Here is a 19731-nt window from a genome sequence, read left to right on the forward strand (position 1 = left end):
GACCCGAAATGTCAGCTTTCCTGCGCCTCTGATGCTGCTTGGCCTGCTGTGCTCATCCAGCTCTACACCTTGTTATCTCAGATTCTCCAGCATCGGTAGCTCCTACTATCTCTGTAACAATCTTTTTAAATATACTAATGGTTCAGATTTTGATTTGTTTGTATTTGTTTCATGATAACTTTTCACCAACCTTGCTTTTTCTGTTACAGCATAGGAAACCCAAAACTTTCCAAAAGCAATTGAAACAACAGACTGTACTAAAAGTCAAGCATTATTCTAGCCATTGAAGGGTGTTGCAGAAAAGACACTCCTAAGATCAGAGGGATCAATGCTAGCACTTTGTTTTCACAACTATGTTCAACCTACTTTCATAAAGGGATTAATGGTAAGACATCCAGCAAAAATAGGTTTAAGTGCTGGAAACCATATTAAAAATGGCCAATATTTGATCTGAATAAGACAGTTACTAAGTAAATTAATACTTTACTGGGATTCCAGTCTTTCCTACCTACTGACATGCTGGGTGTTATACACATGTTGTGACTTGTGACAAAAGGACAGAAAGAGCATCGATTGTGTCTATTTTAAATATAACTTTACCACCTGAAGCTATAAAACTGCTCTACAAGTTAAATGGCTTCATATGTACGGAGTACAAGTAAGAACCACAGCCTCACAACTTGTATAACAATTTAATATTCAACTTCAGAATAGTAAGATTTCAACCCTTACATAGTTGCACCCAGATGTAATCATTGGCAATGGACCATGCTGGCCTCAATTTCCTTCTTTTCCAAAATGAACTGATTGAAATCAAAAACTGTTCAACTGCAAATCCTTGGTGTTAACACTCATCACTCAGAAATCTGTAAAGCCAGGATTCAAGTAATGGCCACTTTACAGGAGATATTTTCTAAGTTATAGGTGTTATTACACATACTGGAGTAGGTGGGACGTGAACCCAAGCCATCTGGCTCAGAAGTAGGGACACTACCACTGTGTCACAAGAGCTACACTATTATACCGGAAAATGACACAATCTAAGGCAGCACAGCGGTTAGCACCACTGCCTCACAGCACTAGGAACCTGGGTTCAATTCCAGCTTTGGGCAACGGTCCTTGTGGAGTTTGTGCATTCTCCCCATGTCCGTGTGGGTTTCCTCCCACAGTCCAAAGGTGTGCAGGTTAGGGTGAATTGGCCATGTGAAATTGCCCATAGTGTCCAGGGATGTGCAAGCTAGGTAGATTAACTACTGGAAATGCAGGGTTACAGGAATAGGGGAGTGGGTCTCTTTGAAGGATACTCTTTGGAGGGCTGGTGTGGACTTGATGGGCTGAATCGCCTGCTTCCATACAGTAGGGATTCTATGATTCTATCTCAGCCATGACCCAGATGCGAATTATTTAGTCCCATGATATGTTTACTTGTTTACACTCCAAAATGTCACTTTAGTCAACTGCTTGTATGTCAGTTTGCAATGAAACCAATTATAAAGTTCTAAAACACGATGGGTACCATTAACTGATGCAGGGAATTCTCTTCCTATGGGCCACAGCAGTTATTTTGCATAGTTAGCAACTCACCAAAGCTCCTTTGACAGCGCCTTCCAAACCCATAACCTCTACCATCCAGAAAGACAAGGGCAGCCGATTTACAGGAACACCACAACCATCCCGACTCAAAAATACATCACCAGGTCAAAATCCTGGAACTCTCCCCAACATCATCCCAAGGACTGAGACAATTCAGGCTCATCATCACCTTGTCTTGGGGCAGTTAGGGATAGGCAGTAAATGCCATCTTAAACAACAACACTCACATCCCAGGACTGAATTAAAGAAAAGGTTGTGAAGCAGTTTTGGGAATAAAGTTTTAAAAAAAATTACAGTCACTATAGTTTCAGAGGACCATAGTGCTACTCTTTCATTAGAGTGAGATGACTTGTGGTGTGTTTAACTTGAAGGTCACCACACCTCCTAATTCATTTGACCTAACTCCTATCAAATGTTGCATTATGACACTGAATTACCATGAGTTGCAGTGTGTTAAAGTTACAACATGAATGCAAATCTTTGTTATGGTGGTGGTTTGGGCATAACCCAACACCACCACCGTAATTTGCAATGATAGAGGTGTATAAGGTTATGAGGGGCATGGCAGGGTGAATAGGAAGCAGCTGTTCCCCTTAGTTGAAGGATGAATAATAAGGAGCCATTATTTAAAAGGGATAGGCAGGAGTTTTATAGAGGATTTGAGACAAAACATTTCATCCAGAGGGTAATGGGGGTCTGGAATGCACTGCCTGAGAGGGTAGTTGAGTCAGGAAACCTCACCATCTTTAAAAAGCAGTGGGATGAATACTTGAAGCATCATAACATTCAAGGCTATCGACCTAGCGCAGGAAAGTAGGACTGATGTAGGCAGTACAGACTTCTGCATGAATCAATAATGCTGTAACTTTAATTTAATAAAACAACATGAGGTAATTCAACGTTTTAAAAAAACAATTGACAATGTTTCAAATAAAATGACATCAGGTCAGGTAACCAAAATCAATGAAGTAGATTTAATTCAGTATCTTAAAAAGGAAAGAGGTGCAGGGAGCAAATTTCAAGGATTGGGCCTGGTCAATTAAGATACAGCCGCTAATGGTGGCGTAAATAAACTGGGGATGCTCAAGATCCAGAATTAGATGAATGCAGATTTTATGTTGGAGATTAGAGATAAGGAAGCACAAAGGCTATAGGGGGATTTGAAACAAGAATGAGAATTTTGAAAACAAGGTGTTGCTTAACTAGGAACCACTATAGGCCAAGAAGCACAGAGGCATGAGCAAAGACATGCGCCCGTAGAATTTTGGATGACCTCACTTCATGGAGGTTGTAATGTGAGCGTGGCAGTGGTGAGCTGTTGAAACTCAACACTGTGAGCACACATCCAGGCACAGTCAAAATCAGAAATAACAAAATGGAAGATGATTTCAGCAGAGGCAATGTTACAGAGATGGAAATAGGCCACTTGAGTGATGCAGAAATAAAATAGCTTATCTCAGGGTTAAGAAGGTGGGGACAGATGCCAGGGAGAAGAATTGAGTTGGTGGCAAATGTAATAGAATTTGCAGCAGGTCTGAAAACAATGGATTTGTTCTTCCCAACACTTTTTTGGAGGAAATTCTATTCATCTAGTAATGAATGCATGACAAGCAAACTGATAATTTAGATACAATGGTAGCTCAATAGAATCGAAAAACTGTCTTTAATATTCAGATGATGCCACTTAGAAAACATATCTGATAAACAGGAAGTAGCCTGAAGACGGATCCTGAGGTGACACCAGAGGTTAATGGTGCAGGACCAGGAAGGGAAACCATTGCAAGGGATTCCCGGTCTACAATTAGCTGACTGAGAACAGAGCCAAGGGAGTAAGGTCCCACACGGGTTGTTGGAGTGGAAAGGCACTGGAAAAGGATAATGTAGACATCCGTATCAAAGGTTGACAAGTCAAGGATGAGGAGCATAGTTTATCTTTATCCCAGTCATTTAAGATGATGTTATTTGTGACGTTGAGAGCATGGATTCAGTACTGTGGTGAGGAGGAAACCTGGTTGAGGACTACTATACAATTGAGAGGAAATAACTCTCTCCATAAAATTTCTACATCGAATGTATTAGCATGTGGCAGTATTTTTATTGTTTACTCAGCTCACCCAAGGAGGCTACTTTTTAAAATGTGCCTAGAGACACTTTGCTTTTAGGCCTGTAAAGATTAAAGAACGTGAATCCAAATTTGATTTGGAAGACAGCAACTGTGTTAAGAAATCTCAGTCCATGATTTTATTTTTAAAACAGACCTACAACATGACTCTCAGGCAGGTCGAGTATGTTTCTCTGTCTCTGCTCTTATCAGAGTAGTCTTAATTTAATTTAAAGAGCAGTCAACAGTGGCAGTTTAAGATGAAATCTCTAGAGCACATGTACAATATGAGCATTTTTCAGAAACCAGGTACTCACCCTGACTTGTGGTAGAGGGGATTGAATTTGTGGAGAGAATGGGTGCCACAGTAGCAGCAGCAACTGGTGTCCCGGTACTGAACATTGTTTTCTGTTGAAAGAGAACTGGCTTGTTGGTACTGGAGGCTGACAACGTTACAAGCTCTGGTTTCAACTATATTTCCAATAGCTGACTGACAAAAGGAACAAAGCTATTTTGATACAAGCACAAAATATAACATGCTTTGAAACACGAATGCCAAGCCAGCATAACTAGACCTTGCATTAGGAATAGCTGACAGCGGTCAGCTTGAGAACACATGCAGCTCTGCCATGATGGCAAAATAGTATGCTGTTGTTGGCACTACTCACTGGCTACAACCAGTGCTGCTGAAGCACATTTGTTCTAAATAAACTCAATGTTTTCCAGTGTTGCTAATCTGTATTAAAAAAAAAACTTTTGTTCTAATGAAAAAGCAATGGTGACTGAAGATCCATCGATGCCTGTGTTGCTGCAGAAACTATCATACAAACAAACACAGGGAAGCTCTTGTATGTGTAAGAATGTGTCAATCACATTCACAGAAGATGGCTATTTTGTCCATCAATCCAATGTGTCCTACTTGTTCTATCATCACAGCCTGACATTTACAAAGACATTGGAGATTTACTTTAGCAAAGCAGTCAGTATTGTACTTTGTGCAGACATACTAGACGCATAAGAGTCTCAAAAGATTTGTCTCAAATGCATAACATCTTCCACTTCTGAACCAACTTGAAAATACTTATAATTTACAATCACCTGACTTGCTAACAAGAACATAGTGCAAAGTCAGTGACTTAATTAGTCAAGAACGAGAAAGTCAACTGACCCTCACACCCTAGTTACATTAGGCATGAATTGACTCCAAAGCAGTAATTGCCCACGCTACAGAAACATGACATTTCTGAAATAATACTTAAAACTTGGATCAAAGTGGAAGAGTTCCAAAGGGAAAGGGATGGCAGTTGGAATTATCCCTGGTAACTCCTTGTGCAGCAAACCTATATGGGAGGAGAGGGGAGTGTTACCTGTGTAATATGGAGCTGTGGTTTCTGGGCAGCCACTGCTGGGTGGGAAGGTAATGTAATTCGAGCTGTTGTATCCCTAGGTTGCTGAGTGCGCTGGATGCTAATTGTAGCAGCAGACGGGTGAGGTTGGATGGTCAGTGCTGGTCGACTGCAAAGGATAGAGGGAGGAAAGTAACAAAATCAGACAAGAGATCGTTATTTGAATATCTACTGACAGATAAGGATGTTTGGAGCACAGGAGCAGGAGGTAGTGATTCAGCCCCTCAAGGCTGTTCCACCATTTTATTCGATTGCAGCTGATCTGTATCTGAACTTCACTTACACCAACTTGGTTATGTAACCCTTAACAAACAAAAACCAGTTTAGTTTTGACATCTTCACCTGACTCCAAGCCCAACACATTTTTGTTAAACTGAAGATATTATTTCTGCATTTTGTGAAGGTGCTTTTCTTGACAACATCCCTGAACAACCTAGCTCTAATTTTAAGGTTATGCCTCTTGCTCAGATTTGCACTGTTGTGACGATGCTGTAAGAGTTTATTTTGTCCTATTATCTTTTGGACAGAGGTTGTAAGGCAGAGATTCAGAACTGATTACTGAAGACCTCTTGAGTAACAGCTTGGGGGACCATGAGATTTTTTTTTAAAACAGCCTGAATGGGTGTGGCCTGCTCTCTCAGATCCAGATTTCTGGGTTTTTTTTCAGTAGCATAAGAAGCCTTTGGGGCCCCAAAAGAGTTGGAAGCTTCAGTGAATGTCTCCTAGTTGCTACTTTCTCTGAATTTTCTTTTCATGTTTTTTCCTCCTGGATTGGAGAACTGCATGTGAGAATCTGTGTCTGAATTTTCCTTTTTGCCAAGGGGTGTGTTTAATGGATGTTACTATATTGGAACAGTTAGTTAGTTTATAGTTACTGTATCTATTATTCAGTTAGGTTTTCTAGTAGTTAAGTTATTCTAAATTCTTCATTCTTTTAGTTATATATTTTAATTATAGTGTTTAAATAAATTGTGCTTTGCTTATGTCAAGTAGTTTGACCAGTCGCATTGCATCTGGAACACAGCACTTCACATTTACCTTTAAAAGAAAAAACAGTTGGGGTCCTGGCCATCTTAAAATATTTTGAGGGGGTCTGGTCTGATCCATAACACTATCTACCCTAACTCCTTCTAAATTAATTCAAGCACCTCAATTAGGTCATCCCTCCATCTCCTATATTCAAGGGTACGCAGGTCAGTCCATGCTACAGAAACAAATTTAACTCTTTCAGCCTCAGTACCTTTGTAGTCAATGTGTTGCAATCCCACCAATGCCAAACATCCTTCCTGAAGTCCAACAGCCAGAATAGAGCACATGCTTTAAGTAGGGTCTAAGCAGAGATTTATTTGGCGGTAATTCTGGTTTATACTGTAACTGTGCAATAAAAGTTGCCCAACACATTATAATCAATGTCCAATGATAATCGTTGCTTAAAGGTATGGCAGTTAAACACCTCAGATATAGACAGAAGTTGTCTACAAAGCTCCCCATTCAGAATCAGGTGAGGTTTGTACATTTTATAATAATTGAAAGTATTGCAAGAAGGTTTCTCCACTAAATTCAACAGTGATAATAATGTCAGGCTTTATTCAAACAGATGCTTTAAACAGCATTTTTCAGAATGACATTGCAATATTCAACTCTTGCGGCGTATTGGTAGGTCCCATACCCCTGGACCAGGAGGCCAGGGTTCAAGTCTCACCTGCTCTAGAGGTGTGAAATAGCATCTGAACGGGTTGATTAGAAAAACAGATACAATATTCAGCATTATAAATATACAGACCTAAGGGTCAATTTTCACTGACTCCACCTCTAAGACAGCCAGAGTTGTTCATAACTCTAAACAATTGATGGCAGCCCAAGAGATGGACCAAGTCTGAAGCAGTGTTGCCAGATTTACTTCTCTTGTGGGGCTCTCAAACCTTTGAACAGACTCCAACATCAATAGCTGTCACCTTTTGGAGACAAGACAGCATTTCAAACAGCTGAATTCCAGTATTTTTTAAAGAAATATAAGCACTAACATATTAATTGCTACATATTACATGGGCAATACACTGGCTGCGAAGAACAGGAACCTTAAAAGATATGAAGAGCATTATACAAGCCTAAACTTTTGCCATGCAGAGCTGTTACATAAGAAACCTTTCCTTGGCTCTCCAATTTCCTGAAATTAATTACCTGTGTGCCACATCTGTCCCATGAGCTGCTGCTGTTGTAATGACCGGAGACTGGGCTCGTGTTGCAGATACGGTTGCTACCACTGCTGGAGGGATTGCTGTAGAGGTGGTCGAAGGAGGGCGAGACTGCAAAACAAAAAATAAAATTAACACACTTTAACAGTGAGGCAATGCCGCAGCATGTCAAACAGCACAAGCTGATACGCTGGAGGCTAATTAATCATAGAATCATACAGCAGAGGCCAGTTAGACCCATCATGTCCATGCTGGCATTTTGATAGACTGATCCATTTAGTGCCACTCCCCAGCTTTCCCCACAGGTCTGAAAGTTTTCCTTTACAAAGATATGAACAGCTCTCTTTTGAGAGAGACCATTGAACCTGCTTCCACCACCCTTTTAGACATTGCTTTCCAGATCTCAAAATCTACTGAAGGCAAGTAATCTTTCAGTTTGATAGAACAGGAGCTACTGAGGCGACAGATTCCTCAATCTACACAATGCAGCACGGCATTAGACACATTCAGTGCTCTTCATCAACCTCTAAACAAGGTTGGAGCAATGCAGGATGAAGATCATCTCATCTCAGATTGCACTAGTGGACTGGTTGGAAACTAGAACCCACAAGGTAGAAGAGGAGGATTGGTGAGACACAGAAAGTCAATGGATAGAACAAACCTGGGTGAAGATTTTATTTGGGGTAGTCCAGTAAATTTCAAGGTCTTGCCAACTCCAACAACTGGACCACAAAATACCAGTCAAATTCAGAACAGACAATGCGAGGAGTCATGTGGAACTTGATGTTGGAGGATATGGATGCAAATGGTTTGAAGGTTATGTGGAACAGAGTTGGGAACCCAAGGAAAGAAAGCACTACACGAATCCACTTTGCATCTGATGAAGGCATAAGGTGTAGAGAAGGATTCACAGCAGCGGATGTGATGAGATGGACCCAAACAGGAGGTAAAAGACCACTGGGCAGAAAACCCAAGATCAGGAATGATCAACCAGGGAGGTTAAGGGAGTCCAGTGCGCTAACAGTCTACGGAGGTGATTTCAGTCTTGCTAAGAGTTGAGAATTTCACCTCATCCAGACCCTTCTTTTAGCAGTCTGTTGAATGTAGAGTCTTTTATCTTTAACGACATGACACTCATTCTGACAGATCTCAATAGAATTGCAACTCCATCACGATAAAAGGTTTTAATTTAAAAAATGCTCAATATTTATAAATTAAGTGCCTACCTGTATAGGTAGGTGCAGAGAATGCTGCACAGCAGTCTGAGGATTTCCAGCTGTTGGTAACGGTGCTGGAGCAGGGCGCAAGACTGTAGTTACTTTGGAACTTGATATTGCTGCTGCTACTGCTGCACCTATGAATGAAAACATGTAATTTTCAAAAATGGCCTCTGAGAAGCATCCAAAGGGGACTCACCAGCCAGGAATTCTCATATTGACCAGAATTACTTGAGTGCAGAGAAGTCATAGAAACATGTGAAATGATTGACCAGCTAATCTGAAATGGAGGGTTACCGATATATCAAGACCCCAGGAATGTAAAGTGACCATTTACAATTGTTTTTCAAGTCACTAAAATACCAGTGCAGGCAGATGGATCTCAAGTTGAAACTCTTTCAAGGAGGACTCATGTGGCATGCAACACTCTCCTCAATACTTCATTAAAGTGTCAACATAGTTTATGCACCCATGTGTGAAGCAAGGCTTGCATTCACAGACTCCAGACCTTGGGGACAGTGCCACCAAGACAGCCACCTGATAAATATGATTAGTCTTTAAACCGCGTTATAAAACAGGCAGATTGCTTAACAGGCTGTATCGAGGACAGTTTCAACCTGTGGGCCTAAACACAATGGAAAGCGAATAGGTTTGCAATTTTATTTACATGATGGAACAATATGATGGAAGTTACCTCATCTGTATAATTTATAAAACATCCTGAGCCCAAAGAGAAACACAAAGGAAGGAGTGTGCATTAATCATTGTCGTACACCCAGTTGATCACTGAGCAATGCAACAGTTCATCTTTTAACCTAATTAAAAAACCATAAAACGAATCCATGAAGTTAGATGCAACAATCTATTACTCTTATTTTATTTCCACACACAAAAGTGTACAGAAATACATACACTGACAGTCTAGACCTAATGCATTACCTCTGGGCACATGCGATGAGAACATCTGTGGCTGTGCTGTGGACGGTCCAATATGGAGCGAAGCTGGAACAGAGTTTCGGATGATTGACATTTGCACGTTGGTACCCATCAGATGAGGGATGTTGGGATGACCCTAGTAATGAAACGATCCAGCATCAAGTCAGCAATGGAAATGACAACTGCAGGATAGAATGGTTTGCTCTTGTTTAAACAGCAAGGGCACACTTATGAATTGCCGTTTTAGGAGACCGGTGCTCTTACCTGCTGCCCACTGATTGTAGCCACAGGGATTGCAGAGGCCTGTGCTACACTTGCGTCCATGCTAACAGGCACATGTCCTGATACCTTCGGAGGAACAGCCAAGTGTCCGAGGCCAGATGATGGAGCTGGAGCAATGGGCCGACTGGGCAAGGGGGGCTTCAGGGTGGTCTATGAAGACAAAGTTACATTCTCACTTTATGGCAGATAAGCAAAAAAATGGCAATACTGGAGCTGGAAAAGGCAGCAAGAATTCAACTAGTTTCGAATTTTCACAAGCATTTCGGAGCAATACATAATATCATGGGTGCAGTACCTCAAAATACTAAGAACCTCAGCGGTGTTAACAGTAATTCTGTGGATCTTCAAAAAAGTCAAACAGAAGGCTGATAAACGTCACCTGCAATGTGACAGATAGGCCAACAGAATGGGCAGGCAAAGGGGAAATGGAATTTCACACAGAGCAGTCCGCAGTGACACATTTTAGCAGAAGGGATGCGAGGAGGCAATATTAACTTAATTTTACAGCTTTAAATTGTGTGTAGGAATAGAAGGAGCTGGAGGTTCATATCCATCAATCTTTGAAGGTGGCAGGACACAGCTGAGGTTACAATGAAGGACCCTCCTTCTCAACCTCTTCCCTCATCTGAGACCTTCAGCTTAAACCACTATCGGTTGTCTCTCAAATGAGACACCAACCCTATGGTCAGCTAAGACTATGGCAACTTTACCGTACCCTTTTTAACTGAATATAACAGAGCCTTCACAATGAACCTTTGTTTAAAAAAAAAAAGCTCTGATTAAGCCCAACTAAAGACAGTACACAGTCCTGGTCACCATCCTTTAGGATATAAGAGCTGTTGACAAAACACAGAACAGATTTACCAGAATATCCTGCAACGTTGAGGGATATTCATTATAAGGTTAGGGTGGAAAAACTGGACTCCTCTCCTTAAAGGAAAAGATGTTGTCAGGAGATTTGATGGAAGTACACGAGGTTATAGCAGGTTTAAGTAAGATAGAAAAGGAAAAATTCTTCCTATTAGCTGACTGCGCATGGACCAAGGGAGACATATTTAAGGTCTTGGGCAACAGCTGTAGGAATCTGTGGAGCAAGCTTTCAAAAAAAAACAATTGGAGTGAGGGTTAACGACCTGGAAATTTCAAGCCCAGGAGAGTGTAAGCAGAGACAATGAATAATTTCAAAAGGGTACTGGAAGAAGCTAAACCTGCAGGGCAATGGGGATCGAGCAGGGGTGCGGGATTGATTTGATTTCCTTGCAGAGAGCCTGTGTGGATTCAATGGACTGAACAGCCTTCTCCTGTGTTATTTAATAAATAGCCTCAACTCAATGCTGTTGGCATCCAGTGGGTACTTGACGCGGAAGAATCAGAGCTGGTCAGGCCAGCATAATGTTATAAACACATAAACAGCAATTGCTGGAAAATCTCAGGTCTGGTGAGAGAAAACACAATGTTTTGGGTCCAGTTACCCTTCTTCAGAACCTTTGAGGTTTTCATTCTGCTTTCTCTCCACAGATGCTGCCAGATCTGTGGAGCTTTTCCAGCAATTTCTGTTCTTGTTTCTCATTTCCAGCATCAGCATTTTTTGGATTTTTACTTTGCATTACTTTATAGGTGTTAATTCAATTCCCTCACACTATCAGGATCATTACAGCATCTCTAGCACCCCAGTCCAAAGCAAAAATATTAACCGGGGTAGGGGAGGGTCTTAGCTGACAAAATGTTGAACTGAAAATTATGATCTTGCTCAATAAAACTGCCAGGGGTGTGACAATGGTCTACAATTGTATTCAACGCAATAGCACTGGATAGCATTGGGTGATGGAACCAAGGCTCCCACTCATCACAAACAAACACTTACTGCATGGCGATTCATATTGTTGATGCCAGATGAAGACAGAATGAGAACTGGCAGCAAATTCCACCATGACACCCAGGACATTCCTAGGCAAGAGAAAAGGTCACAGAAGAAGGTAGGGAGGTGGTACCGAAGGAAGCCTCCAGGAAAGAGACGTTGGATTGTAAGAGCCAATATCAGATATAAAACCATGTGGCTAATCAGCTCAAGAATTTGAATTGGAAAGGTAGAATGCTGCATGCAATGTGCACAGCCCTGGATTTTCAGAGGATGGTGAACTATCCAGCTGGGCTGAACTTTTGGCACAGGGGCCATTGAAACATAACAAGTCTACTGGGAGAGAGACCTGCTGCAACAGCTCCCCTAGGGCTGGCAGGCAGGAAGGAAGAAATCACGGACCTGCCTGCAAAATAGTTTCATCTCAATTTAACCGGTAGGTGAGCATAACCAGCCACTCTGGACCCAGGACAGGCCCCTTAAGTACCCTTCCTTCAAGAGGCCCTTCACAGTTGAACAGAATGGTGAACACAGCTACAAACAAACATCAACACCTAACCAGTGTAAACAGAAGGTAACAAAACCAGAGACTGGGTTTGAATTTGCACGTGCTTGCCCCAGATACATGTGGGTGTAATTTGGGCAACTAGTCAGCCCCATCAGGTTTGAAAGGAACACAATGACGACAAGCAAGACTGTACTTGCATCCAACAGAAGTTTAAAATGCTAGAATGATCTCACTCTCTCTCTCTCTCTCCCCACCCCAGAAGTGTGGATTAAACCAGCAGTACAATCCAAATTGCAAACCTTTGCTGCTCAAACACACTCAACCATACTGAGTACCTCTCACGACAGAACACATTAGAAGCACATCAAATGTCATTTACTATGCAGCAATGAAATGTCACATTTTTGGGAAGGGTTCTATATGCTTACTGCTAAAAACTAAAATAAGGTCACATAACTAAAAGAAGGTCACACAACTTATTGAAGCACACAGATGAGACTCAAAAATACAAGCTTCATGATGATGCTGTCAGGCACTAAGCAGACCTGTGCCTCAGTGAACCAATGCCTTAATGAAATCCTCTACCAGAATCATTTAACTCACAAAGCTGGCATATTTCAACAAGCTCCGTGCCCTACCGATCTTACATTTTATTCAAGCACGTACTTGGAAAATAAATGTATTAAACATCAAAGATGGCATAAATCAGACTTTAAAATGTGTCTCTAGTACAAAGGGTCATTATTTGTCAACTGTTAACTTAAAAAAATACACTAATCAGGAATCATTCCTCTAGAAAAAAACGTATCAAATGCAATTGCCATATTCTTTGACTCACTACAAGTAACATCCCAGGAGACACATGAATCATTATGAAATAATTGAACCCATCTGACAGATGCAGCACTGAAGGAATAGCGATTTGACTTCACTCAGGATAATTAGCCAGCTTGATACTCATTCTTGAAAATCAAAGGACTGGAAAGAGCCACATGCAGCATACCAACCTCTGTGAAACACCAGCTCCAAGGAGGTTTGTAATTACTTGCAGCAATGGTGCTCAGCTTTGTGGTGCCGTGATGTAAATGAACATGGTGCCAACTGCCAGTTCTGAGGAAACGTCACTCGATCCGAAATGTTAATTCTGATTTCTCATCACAGGTGCTGTCAGACCTGCTGAGCTTTTCCAGCAATTTCTGTTTTTGTTTGTGGTGCCAACTGCTTGGCTTTGGAGCAGTCCTGACTCATAGCCAGTCTGTTACAATGAGAAGTGGCCACACAGCCTCTCTCAAGTGGTCCACCAATTAGTTCAGGGCTGATCTGTACCTCAACTCCATTTACCTCCAACAACATCTTTACAAAACAAAAATCTACTGATCGAAGTACGGAATGCTCCAATTGACCCCAGCATTTTCAGCTTTACCCTAACAGTTATAGATTTCCTTTAAGACAAAACAAAGAACTGTGGATGCTGGAAATCTGAAACCAAAACTGAAATTGCTGAGAAACTCAGCAGGTCTGGCAGCACCTATGGATAGAGAAAGCAAAGTTACGGTTTCAAGTTCAGTTCTTTCAGACTCACTGGAGCCAAAATTCGGATTTCCACTATCCGGAGAGAGAAATTGTTTCCAGGTTTCAATTTTAATGGCCTGGCTCTAATTTTAAGATGATGCCACCTTGTTTTTGACCTGCCCCCAAACCCATTTCTTTGCACCTACCACTCTGAATCCCTTTCATTGTTTTGAAGCACATCAATTGGATCATGCTTTGCTGGTCAAAACACAAATGAGAAAAAGCAGGACTAACTAACTTGCAGTTACGCTAGTCCCCCATCAGAAAGGGCAGGTAAAACTACAATAAAAAATTATATATACAAGTATGCATAAAGCAGTGCGCAGGTCACACCCCAAAACAGCATATAGCCACTCAAAAACAAAACCGCTCGGGATGCACTGATACCATAATTGAAACACTAGCAATAAACAGGAACACGATTAACCCCATTTCCAATTTATACCTAGAGAGGTTCTGTGAATGATTTTTAAAAGAAGACTGCATACCTTCATTAGCCCTTCTGGGAAGGAGAGCTGGGTGGCCTGTGCTAGGTGTGTGGGAGGAGCACCCAGAGTTACAGGCACCCCAGACTGAGGCAGATGGTGCTGTGCGGCTGGTAGCGACTGTGCATGAGTCTGCACCTGTGGGTAAGGCCGAACCACGACAGTCTCCTGTTTCTCATCTCGGAACGGAAGTGAAGGGATTGGATTAGAATGCTCACGGGGCAAGTGTTCCACATCCCGATTCAGCTCATCGCTGGGGGCTGGAAGCAAACAGAAAATAATGATTAATCCATACATCATAGGACTGGAAACAGCCACATGTTGCCAACATACGAACCAATAAATGCTAAAACTCCACGATACTTTGTAAATATTTGCAGTGTTCAGTCTGCTGGTGCTGCAATTTGAAGATAATATGGTCGAAAGGGCATGACTTGGGAGCTATCCTAAGCCACAGTGTGTCAGTATTTCTTTAAAGTTTCTTTCAGGGAATGTAAGTTTGTTGGCAAGGCCAGCATTTGTTGCCTATTCCTCATTGCCTTTGACTATCCTCTGCTCTCCTCAGTTCAAGAATCAACCACACTGTGTGCATCTGGAATCATAGGCAGGCCAGACTGGGTTCAGAAGATAGATTTCCCTGCCTAAAGAATATTAATAAACTAGATGGATTTTCACAATGACTGAAGATAGTTGTCAGTAAGATGATGGCCCAGTGGTATTTTTGTTGGACAGGTTACATCTGGGGTTGTGTTAGTTTTCAAGTGTAAAAATGGAAAATAACTTAGGAGGCTCTGGTTTAGATGAAAAAAAACAAACATCCTCCATCGAACCAACCACTCTGATATTGTCAGCTGTTTCAGCTTAATTACCAACAGAAAAAAGTCATGTTTACAGTATCCTTCACAATGTCCCAGGGTCACTTTTAGTGAAGTGCAGTTCACATTAAAAAAATGTAGGGAATGTGGCAGCTAACTTGCACACACACAGCTCCCACAACCAGCAACGCGAATATGAACTGATAATCCACCTTAGTCCTGTCTGTTGAGGAAATACACTTACTACGACAAAGCTTCGTCTAGTGAACAATGAGCTCATTTAAAACCTTAGTTTTTTAAGAATATTATTTCTGCAGTAACTCCAAGTGCCAAGCTTTATAAAGAAAACAAAATACTAATTATTTATATATTCTTTATCTCACTTCCAGCAGATTCAAATAGATTCTCACTATCCCCAACCAGGCAGCTCCATTTCTGAGATTCTCCAAATGTAAATGGCAGTAGGCTATTGATTAATCCATGCCAAACGATGCCTGCTGCAGCCAGGAATGAAGCTTGTGGTGACGCAAACTCTGCAACTGCAGTTCAGTTCTGGGTAATCTGTCAAGTTCTCATCCATTCTTTCCCACTACAGAAACTCTTATTAGTCGGTGGACGGTCAACATACAGAAATACCTCAGCTGAAAGAATGCACATGAACAAAGCTTCTTTTTCTATCCTCAGAACAACTTAACACACTTGACAGACAAAAAGTCATATTATAAAAGTGTACTCATTTATACAGGGAGCCAATTTGCACAGAGAAAAATCTTAATTTGTTTATTTTTAATGTCATTTAGGGGGTGAACTTTGGACACGAAACAGATCTCCGTGCACGGAGAAGATGCCATACAATTCTCTTGCATTAACCCAAATATAACAGTTGTCACATCTTGTATGCAAAGCACCCCCTCTGGCAATGCAGCAACTGCTCGTTACCGCACCAAAATATCAATCTGTATGATCTGTTCAAATTCTGAAGTGGTCTTAAGCTCAAAGCCAGAGGACAGAATGTCATAACAAAGCAGAAACCAAAAGCATAAAACAAAAATGTAAGGGTATGAGAGTAAATCAGAGTGGACCAGCCTGTACAGGGGTGGCATGTTCCACTTCCTGAAATTTATTGGCCTACCATAATGCAAATGTATATACAGCATAGAAACAGGGCCTTCAGCCCACCATGTCTGTGCTAACTAAAAAACAGCAAACTACACTCAGAGATAGTAAGAATTGCTGATGCTGGAGTCAGAGGTAACACATTGTGGAGCTGGAGGAACACAGCAGGCCAGGCAGCATCAGAGGAGCAGGAAAGTTGACGTTTCGGGTCGGGACCCTGCACTCATCCCATTTACCATTTATCTGTAAATGGAATCTATAACTACAATGTCCCAGCATTGAGTGCTCATCCAGATGTTTCTTAAATGTTAGCAGAGTACCAGCCTCCACCACTCTCTCAAGCATTGCATTCCACATTTCTGCCACCCACTGGTGAGGCAATAGCCTGTGGTATTATCACTGGACTGTTAATCCAGAGACCCAGGTAATGTTCCCGACACCCAGGTTTCAATCCTGCCATGGCAGATGGTGGAATTTGAAATCAATTAAAAAGAACCTGGAATAAGAGTCTAATGATGAACGTGAATCCACTGTTGATCATCAGAAAAACCTGATTCTCTAATGCTGAGAGAAGGAAACTGCCATCCTTACTTGGTCTGGCCTACATATAACTCCAAACTCACAGCAATGTGGTTGATTCTTCACTGCCCCCTGGTCAATTAGGGATGGGAAATAAATGCTAGCCCAGCCAGCAATGCCCTCATCCGAAAATGAATAAAAACCATATCTTTTCTTAGAGTGAACCAGCTGGAGTGATATGTCAGATAACCCTATTTGTTGAATTCATTTTCACAACCTACCATGGTGGCTCATCCCAGGGTCATAAACAAGTCCTCTAATCTAGCATCCATTATTCAGATCTACATCACGTACCTGTAGCTTCATAAATTGCTTACCAAGGTGGGAATAAAAGAATCCTCACTGATCCACATTGGCCTCCAGTCTGGCAACGACCCGTTTTTGCTCTGGAATGTTTCATTGTTTCAATGCACTATGTAAGTGCAAGTTGATTTAAATAATGATTTCGACTCATCCACCATGATCCATATATGTTGAAGGAAACCTCTAGAATAACCACCCACTCCCTTGGTTTAGCACTGCTGCCTCACAGCGCCAGGGACCCGGGTTCAATTCTACCCTCAGGTGACTGTCTGCGTGGAGTTTGCACATGCTCCCATGTCTGCGTGGGTTTCCTCCGGGTGCTCCGGTTTCCTCCCACAGTCGAAAGATGTGCAGGTCAGGTGGATTGGCCATGCTAAATTGCCCATGGTGTTCAGGGATGTGTAGATTAGGTGGGTTGTAGGGGGATGGGTCTGGTGGGATGCTCTGAGGGTCTGTGTGGACTTGTTGGGCCAAAGAGCCTGTTTCCACGCTATGGGGATTCTATGAATGAGTCAAAGATGTACTCATTCTGTAATCCAGAAACCCAGCTAATGTTCGGGATCTGGGTTCAATCCTACCAGGGCAGATGGTAGAATTAATTCCAGGATTTCATGGAGTTCAAAAAGTCTAACAATGACCAGGAAACCATTTTTGGTTGTCATAAAAACTCAGACGAGTCACTAATTATCTTTAGGAATGAGAAATGCCAACGTTACCTAGTCTGGCCTACATAAGACACCTCTCAACTACCCTCTGAAACAGCCTAACAGGGCATTCAAATTCAAGGCTAACGAGGGATGGGCAACCAATACCAACACGTTATGTGAATGAACTGCATGGGTTTTTATGACAATGATAGTTTTAGTCACCAATACTGGGATTAATTGAATTACTTGAATTCAAATTCTACTAGCTGCTGAGATGAGATCTGAGCCAGTGCTCCCAGGATATCGGTCTGAGCTATTAGATTACTCACCCAGTGACATGACCATCTCCCCTTAACACACAACTTATGCACAGAACAGTTAAGGTTTTAGGTTGAGGATTGGGCAAGGACTTAGCATGTGGCTCAAAACACAAGCAAGTCACCCTTTCCTATTTCAGACACTGATAGGCCTTGCAATTGTCAACTTAAGGCTGAAACCGCAAAAATTAGCTACAAGTCTACACATAGATTTATAATTTCATCCATATTCTTCCTTTGAGGAATTTTCAGGCACAAAATGGCTGCCAAATTGACACATTCAACTGTAGCATTTCAAAAGATGTTATTGCAGATGAAGAGCTTTGGGATGTCAGAGTGCCTCCTTAATGCTCGCCTGTCAAGCCCTTCATTACAAATTCAATTAATTTACAAAGATATCGATGAGATAGCTTGCCACTTGCCTGTTACAGTGTTACTGCCTGATGCCCCTGGACCACTGCTGTTCTGCATGCTGGTGATGGAAGACTGGCCTGCTCCCAGGCCTGATGCAGGTGCACCAGGTCGTGGAAACTGTTGAGTGCTCATTGGAGCCTGGAACAAAACAGTAAAGGAGCAATTAGACAAAACCATTGGGTGGTAAAAGTAGGAAACTATTTTGTGGCTTTTTTCCCCCATTGATACAAACAAGGAGCAAGAGCAGGCCATTCAGTCCCTAAAACCTGCTATGCTATTCATTAATATGATGGCTCAGCTTATTGCAACCACAAATTCACATTCCTGTCCACTATTAACAACCTTTTACCCCATCACTTAAAAATCCATCCATCCCAACCTTAAAAATATTTAAGCACTCTACTGCAACCACCTTTTCATGAAGAGAGTTCCAAAGACACTCCAACTTGGAAAAAAATTCACCTCATTATTTTAAGTGGGCAATTCTGATTTTTAAATAGTAACCTTAGTTCTAAATACTCCCAGTGAAACATTATCTCCATATCTAGCCTGTCAAGACCTCCTCAGGATCGCCTATGTTTCAAAGATGTCACCTCAATCTTCTAAATACATACAAACCTTGGCTGTCCATCCTTTCTTCATTGCAGATTGTATCCATTCCAAGTGTTAGTCTAGTAAACCTTCTCTGAATTGCTTCCAATACATTTGTATCATTCCTTAAATAAGATGTGGTCTCACTAGTGCTCTGAATAACTGGTATAGGGCAGCACAGTGGCTCAGTGGTTAGCACTGCTGCCTCACAGCACCGGGGGACCTGGGCTCAACTCCACCCCCCGGCATCGATCTGTGTGGAGTTTGCACATTCTCCCCATGTCTGCTTGGGTTTACTCCGGGTGCTCTGGTTTCCTCCCGGCATCCAAAGATGTGCAGCTTAGGTGGATTGGCCACGCTAAATTGTCCATATTGGGGAGGGGTTATGGGGATAGGGTGGGGGGGAGGAGAATGTTCTTTGGAGGGTCGGTGTAGACTTGATGGGCCGAATGACCTCTTTCAACACTGTAGAGTTTCTATGATTTTATGAACTGAAGTATAACCATCCTACTTTTTAAAACAAAAACAGAAATTACCAGTGAAACTCAGCAGGTACGGCAGCATCTGGGGGACAAAGCAGAGTTAACATCTCGGGTCCAGTGACAGCACAGCTTACCCATTCTGTCCTATGCTCAACTCACTTATTCAGCTTCTCTTCTGTCCTGGCCTATCAATAATCCCCTTATCTGCCTATCCTTTTCATATATCTCTTTCTCTACCTATCCGAGCTCCCCCCATACCACAACCATGTCTTCAGGCAAGAAAGTGGCAGATGGGATTCAACTCTGGTAAATGG

General features: G+C 41.9%; 1 protein-coding gene across 1 annotated transcript in view; it reads right to left on the bottom strand.

Moving 5' to 3' along the window:
• Positions 1-18478, bottom strand: part of LOC125484644 (histone deacetylase complex subunit SAP130-like) — a 42133-nt gene extending 23655 nt beyond the window's left edge. Inside the window, exons 1-8 of the mRNA XM_048604143.1 lie at positions 18353-18478; positions 14157-14413; positions 9713-9880; positions 9452-9584; positions 8522-8649; positions 7282-7406; positions 5062-5209; positions 4012-4102 (exon numbers count right to left, since the gene is read on the bottom strand). Of these exons, the coding sequence (XP_048460100.1) occupies positions 4012-4102; positions 5062-5209; positions 7282-7406; positions 8522-8649; positions 9452-9584; positions 9713-9880; positions 14157-14413; positions 18353-18476 (1174 nt within the window). The 5' untranslated portion in view covers positions 18477-18478. The remainder of the gene's footprint in view (positions 1-4011; positions 4103-5061; positions 5210-7281; positions 7407-8521; positions 8650-9451; positions 9585-9712; positions 9881-14156; positions 14414-18352) is intronic.
• Positions 18479-19731: the final 1253 nt, after the last annotated feature.

The sequence above is a fragment of the Rhincodon typus genome, chromosome 13, assembly GCF_021869965.1.
Source record: "Rhincodon typus isolate 14 chromosome 13, sRhiTyp1.1, whole genome shotgun sequence".
NCBI lineage: Eukaryota > Metazoa > Chordata > Chondrichthyes > Orectolobiformes > Rhincodontidae > Rhincodon > Rhincodon typus.